Consider the following 7,116-nt stretch of genomic DNA (forward strand, 5'->3'; position numbering starts at 1 on the left):
TGAGTGCGAAATAAAGGAGCTCGTTCAAAAATGCTCTCGTTGCTTTGAAGTGTTTTGCCACCGAACACAGCTTGCGCTTCATCTCTGGGAAAATACACTACACATTTTCTTTGTCAAAAAAAAAAAAACCAAAAAATGTGTTCACACGTTCACGGCAGTGCACCCTGTGCTTTATTCCTGCCGATCTCCGGAGTGGGAAAGAGAGAGGTTTGTAAGCTTGGCTTCTGCAAGCGTGAATTGACAAAACAAAAAAAACAAAACAAAAAAAAACATCTGCGTGCACAAGCAGTTGCGCTGATCAGAAGTAATTTTATGGTCACCAACACCACTCTGCTCTCTTTTCTCCCCCCACCTTCATAGAGCATGGGCTTCCACTGCTCCTCCCAAGTCTCCACCTTCATCTTTTACTCCCTGCCTCTCCTTTTTTCCTATTGGTCCCAAACATTCTCCACCTTCCCCTGAGCACTGCTCCTCCCAAGTCTCCACCTTCATGTCTTACTCCCTGCCTCTCCTGTTTTCCTATTGCTCCCAAACATTATCTACCTTCCCCTGAGCCTACCAGTTTTCTTTTCTGAGCCCAGAACTTTTTGTGTTTCGAATGTCTGGGCTGCTCCGATTAACAGCGGATTGATGCCACCGTGGATGCTTGGCGTGCGAGATGCCGGTCTGACTTTTTGAGCTTCGCGGGAAGGTCGAGGAGGGAGGACAGTGACTGCGAGCATCGGTCGTATTCTATGAACTGCACTCGGCCGTTTTTAAGCCTGGTCGGAGGAGGCGAGTGGCTGTCGGACGGACGCTGTTCACATCGGTCAGACGCTGTAAACATCGGCCTGACTCTGACGGATCTCGTCCAACCCAGAGACGTCTTGCTGCGAGCGGAGTTCTTGCACTCTGGGGGAAGGTCAGACTCACTGATAGTGATGAGTTTTGTTTTGGCATGAAAGTGAGGAAGGTGAGAGTTTCTTCTGTTGCAGAGATTTCGAGACTGTCGAGGAGGGGCTATATAAGTGCTGCCAAGTTTGCTCACAGAGGACTGAGCTCACACCCCAGCGTTCGTTCGTACAGGAACACTAGAGATTCGCCCCTCGGCATCTGGGTGGAACTCGGCTCTCTGTTCTAACGAAGCCCGCGGTGCAATGAGGGTGATTTCGGCTGGATACGAGAACGAAAAGATGCAGAGGAAGGCCAGGCCCGAACAAAGAAGGATCGGCGGGGGCCAACGCAGATACACTACGCCTTCTCCCCTGCGCAACCTGCAGCAAAGGAGAAGGCAAGAAACGGAGAAGAGAAGGAGAGAAAGAAAGCGCTTCGACTGGACGCCCGAGTGGGCCGAGGGCGAGATCTCCCGCCGCGACCAGAGGGATGGAGTCCGCGATCGTTACCGAGGAAGCGGACGCGAGCGGGCCCTCGGATGCGTCCGTCTCGACCGCGAGCCTCCCCTCTACCCGACACTCAAGAGGCAGGTTGGAAAGGAGCTCGACCCTGAATTTGCACCTCGTCGCAGAAGGACAAACCCTGCGGGCGGTTGCGTGCGAAAAGGAGACGGCAAATATCACCGGAGCGAGAGGATCAAGCGCAAGCGGGACCCGAGCCTCAGCCCTCGCAGGACTAAATCCGAGATTCGGCTCGTGAAAAGGAGGACCGAGCCAGAGGGGCCCACTGGTGAAGAACCGTCGCACTTTGGCGTGGATGTCGGTGAAGCTCACGACGGCAGGCGAAAGGCAGTTCGCTGGGCTGTGCCTCACGCCGGTTGCAATTTTGACCGCGCGAACCCCCAATCGTCGTCCTCGCGGAGAGGCCGTCGCACGGAGCGAGACACCGCGACCAGGCCCTGGAGACTAGGGTGTTGTTCGACAAAGGAAGACAGCTCCAGCGAAGGCGAGTACAGCGAGGGCGAAGAAGAGAAGGGCGAAATTCGCACGGCCGAGTACGAGGCCAAAGAGCGCGCGTGCAGTCCATCTGATGTCAGCGCCTCCTCCTCGGACGAAGACGACAAGAGTCGGGGGCGCGTAGAAAACGAGGCGGCCTCTCCGGAGGAAACCGAAGACGAGGCGGAAGAGGCTCGCGGCGAGCCTCTGTGTCCTGGTGCTGAAAGCGCGGGGTGTCGCGAGGCCCTCGCGGATGGAGGGCGACAGCCGGTACCGGGAGGCGCAATCTGCGTTGGACTCGAAGCCCTGCGGAAAGCAAACCACGTCGAGCCCACTCCGGCGCCTCCGCCTAGCCCAGTGGACGCCACGGAGCAAGACCGAGGCGCGGAGAGCGAACGCTCGCTCCGCCCGGGGGAGATCGACGTCCCGGAGTCCGAGGAAGGCGTCGAGGTCGCGAAGCGAATGGACGAAGAGCTGCACACTGCCATCTGGAGCATCAGCGGCCAGCCGTGGGTATCCCCGTCGATCCTGGGAGGCATGGTTTGAAGGTGATATTCACAAGTTGTATTTTGTGTCACTGTGGGTGCGTTACAGAAACCCCTCCAGATATTATTTGACTTCGACTGAGGACGAGGAGTACGGTACGCTGGAGGAAGAAGCCAGCGCCATGCTGTGCGAGAGCGTCATCACGAAAGCGTACGACGACATCAACTTGATCACGTACCCCGATTGCATCGAGCCGCGCGCGGCGGAACCCCCAAACGGTTACCAAGTTCCTCCTCGGGTCGCTTCGACTTGCGCGGAGACGATTGAGCTTCCAGGCTCTCTACTTCCGCCACCCGAGACGGGTGACGAAGATCTCGACCATGGAGGGGACGGACGCCCGAGCTCGCAGCCTGACGTCGAGCCGCCGAAAGACGAGCCCGGCGCAGCGCTGCAGAGTGAGTCTCCAGGGCTCTGTCTCTCCGTGGAGTCCAACCGACGCGAGCCCAGGACGCCCGCAGAAGAGGAGCTTGCGTGCTGGAGCGCAGAGGGCAGCGCGGGGCCGCGCCCTTGGGACGGCATCCCCGGCGTCTCCCTATCCACGCTCGAAGATCTCATCACTTGCCCATCATGCAGACGGGTTTTCAACCGTGCGCCGGTGTGCTGCGGGTATCTCCTGCAACTCAATCGACCCGTGCAGTGCCTCTGCGGATGCGTCCTGTGCACGCTGTGCATCAGAGCGCAGGGAGGCTGCCGAAAGCACTGGGTCGTCTCCGAGAACGGAATGGTGAACGCCACGGCAAACGCGCTGGCTGACATGCCGGAGATGGAGGCTGTAGGAGCTTGGGAACTGGAGCGAGAAGGTAGCGACCGCTTCATGACGAGGATCGAAAAAGAGGAATGCGTTGAAAGGATGTTGGCCGAAGGGTCGCCAAGTGACGAGGAACTTCAGCGAGGTAAGAGGCACACCCTCTAGCACCTCGACCTTGCACAGCTTCAAGAGTCTGACTTTCCTCTCTCTGATTTCTCTCTCTCTTTTTTTTTTTTACGCAGCGTTCCAGACCCTGATAAAGAATCCAGCAAACGACATGTCTTTCACCTACTGGGAAAATAAGCTCTTGCCTGAGTATGATGCCTACAGATACGTTTGCATGCCTCACATCCCGGGGTTTTGGGACCGCGTGCTAGTGGGGAAATGGTGCCCCGAGAGCACCCAGGCGGCCATCGGGCCCGACGTGCACCTGCCGCGGCTGTTCGACGTGGACATGGGCACGCATTACTTTCACTGGTGCTGTTTCGTGTTCAAGGAACAGATCGTCTTGGCAGCGTGGTGCACCACCAGAGTGTGCCAGGGTGGGAGCATGAGAGTCCTCCCACTGATCGACAGTTCTTTGAGGGAGACGGTGTCCGAGGTCAAGTTCAAGAGGATGATTTTCCTCCTGCGCACGTGGTTCACCGTGCAGTACCGCTCAAGGGAAGGCGGCGGGCGCGTTGAAAGGGACATCCACGTGGTCTTGGACTGCAAGCCGCTCGATGGACCCACCATCGTTCAAGCCATCGCTGAGCTTGCCGCCCGAAGCGGAATGGAGAAAGCGGATCCCAGCTACGTACACAAAAGGGTACGACCCTTCGCCTTGGACGCAGATGTGTTTTCGGCTAAAAACGCAGCTGCGGCCGCTCTGTTCGACTACAGGCCGCTGTCTTGCTGCCAATCCCAGACGCTTTACATGAACGTGGCAGAGGAGTTCAGCGACTGCCACCGTAACTCGGAGACTGGAAATACGCTGACCCGACCCATTTGCTACGAAGGTGACAAAAATGTCTACGTATGAACATTTTTGCTCACAATGTTCACATTATTTCATCATCATTTTTTTATATTATATTTTTTTTAAAAAAAAAACAGGTGTGTGGAACATGATTGCATAGGAATTGTCATCGAAGTGTTTTGCTTTTACTCTTTTACAATTTGTTTTCTTTACCACAGTTATCTCAGAGGTTTCTTTCGACAAGCAGATGTTATTCCTTGTGACTGCCATTGAAACAGCGAAGGCTTGCGTAGTTGTCTTTCTACCTCGTGCATTTCTTTTTCATAGCATGCAATCCAATCACATGAACTGTACCCTCAGCATGCAATCCAATCACATGAACTGTACCCTCTTGAAATGTAAGACTTATTTTCCTTTTGTACTTTGAATAAAATCATTTTGCTGTTGATTGAAGTACGCCTACTGTAGTCTCACATCTTCTCTCTACATTTCTTGGCAAACAGAATATGGAAACAAGCCAAGCAGTTGTGTTTTCAGAAATTATTTTATTCAGAATTTGTTACAAGATCAACACACACAGACAGTCAAACACTGTTGCATTTGAAAACAAAACAAAAAAGGCAGCACAGCAAAAGAGACACACTTTATACAAAGGGCAGGTACACTAAGAAAGAAAAGAAAAGAAAAGCCCTGAAACCCCAACAACCCAGACCTTCCGGTAGGAATTTATATGCGTTCCCCATCAGAGAACCGTAGCGGGACTACCCAGTTTAAGGGCGGTCACACGAGCCAGTGAGGGTGCCTCTGAGTAAGATGGCCGTCTTCGTAAGCCCCGCTGGCATCTTCCACCGTCATTTTAGACACCGGTTCCCTCATGTCGTCGAGGTCCCTGTGGACGTTCAAGGCGAGCACCGTCCTGTTTATCTTGGCCGAAGCGTTGAGTTGAAGCCCCACGCTGTCTGACAGAGTGTCCACCGCGCCCACCAGCCTGACAGCATCGATCCGGCCCCTGAGCGCCATGAGCATGTAGCGGAGCTGGTCCCTCTGAGTCTCGGCCGAGCGCAGCTCGTTCACGTACTCGGCGGTCACGGCCCTGTCACATGACTCGGAGCCGATGATCCCCTTGATCATTTCTATGTTCGCGTCCAGGCCCGTGATGGACCTGGCCACTGTGTTGATGGCGGCGTCCACTTCGGCCTCCTCCCTCTTCCTAATCAAGGCGATGGCGCGCTCGCGGTCAACTGGGTGCATGTACAGGGTCACGAAGAAATTGACCCCGCACAAAAGCACCAATTCAGCAAAGGCCCAGAGTCCGCGGGCCACCTTGCGCGCTAAGCCGGGCCCCCTGACCCGAGGCATCCTTCCTCCCTGCTTTCTCTTCTCTCTCCTTTCTCCCGCGCGCTTCGCCCGTTTTACGTTCCGTTTCCTCCCTCACAAGAACAGCCTGCGACCATGGTTGGGGCTCTCGAATATCCTGCTGAATATGGGAGCTATCAACCGAGCGGTGGTCTGCATGGGGTTGCAAGCGAACAGGCCCGTGCCGCTGATTCTGGGCGCGAGCCTGTCGACGAGGGGCTCGCCGCCCGTCGCGGCGCAGGCGCTCATGAGCTTCCTGTCCGAGGTCTTCCCGATGCTGTAAGTACCGCAGAAAGCCACCCCGAGCGAGGGCTGCATGATGTCCGTGGCCCGCTTGTTCCCATTCGCTCTCTCCGTGGTGTCCTTGAAGAGGTCCCCCACGTGATCCAGCACGCTCTTTTCGAACTCCGCCGCGTGCAGGGCGTCGCAGAAGACGCTGTGGTTGCTGTCCTCTCCGCCGTCGCCTCTGCGTCTGCCTCGCGACCTGAGCGCCGAGCTGAAGGGCCTGAGCAGAGTGGGCATGCAGGTGTAGGCCTCCGAGCGCATGAGCGGATCCAAGGGCACCTCGCCCGTGAGTCCCTGCAGGCTCTGGGACCGGCCGGTGGTGAAGATGTACGGCCTGCGGTAGCCGCAAGCGCTGTCGGACTCCGGGCAGAAGCCGTTGAAGGCGTCCGCGATCACCATGTCGTACGGCCCTCCGCGCCCCTCCAGGTGCACGTCTCCCCCTCGCACGTCTTTCATGTACAGGTTGGGGATGTAAAGCCCGGGCGACTCCAGGGTGTCCGGTATCACCACCGACTCGCAGTACTGGTTCACGGTGCACACCTGGTGAGTGTTGTTCGCCGTCGGGTTGCACAGCACCTGCGTGCCCAGCGCGTACAGAGCCGACTTTTGCTGCATCAGGGACACTCCGCAGCCCGTGAACCTCACTCCCCTGAACATCAGGTAGGACAAGCCGGAGTAGTAGACGGTGTCGTAGTGATCCCTGACCACGTCGTGAGTGAGCAGGGTGCTGTAGTGCATGCCGAGGAGCGCTTTGGCCAGGTCGTTTCCGATGCCGGAGATCTTCCTGAGTCTTATCGACCACATGTACGTGACCACAGAGTTCCTGTGGAATCCCAGGTCCGTGCAGGAGACGTGGCGAGAGGCCGTGGGCTCGAACTGCTCGCTGGCGTCTTCGGCGAAGGCCTCGGGCGCCACCCTGGAGAAGACGCATTCCCCGGTCAGACGGGCGACGGTCAATCCTAGGTTGCCGTCGATGCCCAGCTCGAGAGAGAGGTTCGGCTCCCCGTCCCTGTACCTCAGCGGGTCGCGCACCGCGTGGGCTTCGTTTTCGACGACGGGTTGCCGGCGATACACCCTCGCCCCCAGGCTCGGTAGGATGATCCAATACATCAGGTTGCAGTAGTCCATGTCGTCCAAGGTGAACCAGACGGGATATCCGCGTTCGTTGACCGTGGCCTGGGACCCATCCATGGCCGCGTAGCGCCGGTGGCTGAAGCAGCAGGGCATGGAGGCCACGACAGAGTTCGCCCTGTCCCCCACCACGTTTCTAAACAGTGCCAGCACTCCGGTTATCAACCCCTCGAGCTGCACCAGGACCTCCCGTTCCTCCACGGTGAAATCAGGCGCATTGGCGC

General features: G+C 57.0%; 1 protein-coding gene across 1 annotated transcript; it reads left to right on the forward strand.

Annotated features, from left to right (window-relative positions):
• The first annotated feature begins 1,100 nt into the window (after positions 1-1,100).
• On the forward strand, positions 1,101-4,573 carry LOC144994583 (uncharacterized). The gene is made up of 3 exons (XM_078952951.1): positions 1,101-2,377; positions 2,463-3,307; positions 3,405-4,573. Exons 1-3 carry the CDS (start codon positions 1,137-1,139, stop codon positions 4,181-4,183), a joined length of 2,865 nt encoding a protein of 954 aa, XP_078809077.1. The 5' UTR covers positions 1,101-1,136; the 3' UTR covers positions 4,184-4,573.
• Positions 4,574-7,116: the final 2,543 nt, after the last annotated feature.

The sequence above is a fragment of the Oryzias latipes genome, chromosome 9, assembly GCF_053564925.1.
Source record: "Oryzias latipes strain Hd-rR chromosome 9, Olatipes_Hd-rR_3.1".
Lineage (NCBI taxonomy): Eukaryota > Metazoa > Chordata > Actinopteri > Beloniformes > Adrianichthyidae > Oryzias > Oryzias latipes.

Coding starts and splice junctions, on each gene's coding strand:
- LOC144994583 (XM_078952951.1), top strand. CDS start 1,137: ATGAGGGTGATTTCGGCTGGATACGAGAACGAAAAGATGCAGAGGAAG. Junction 2,378..2,462: donor TGGAGCATCAGCGGCCAGCC/GTGGGTATCCCC, acceptor GGTGCGTTACAG/AAACCCCTCCAGATATTATT. Junction 3,308..3,404: donor TGACGAGGAACTTCAGCGAG/GTAAGAGGCACA, acceptor TTTTTTACGCAG/CGTTCCAGACCCTGATAAAG.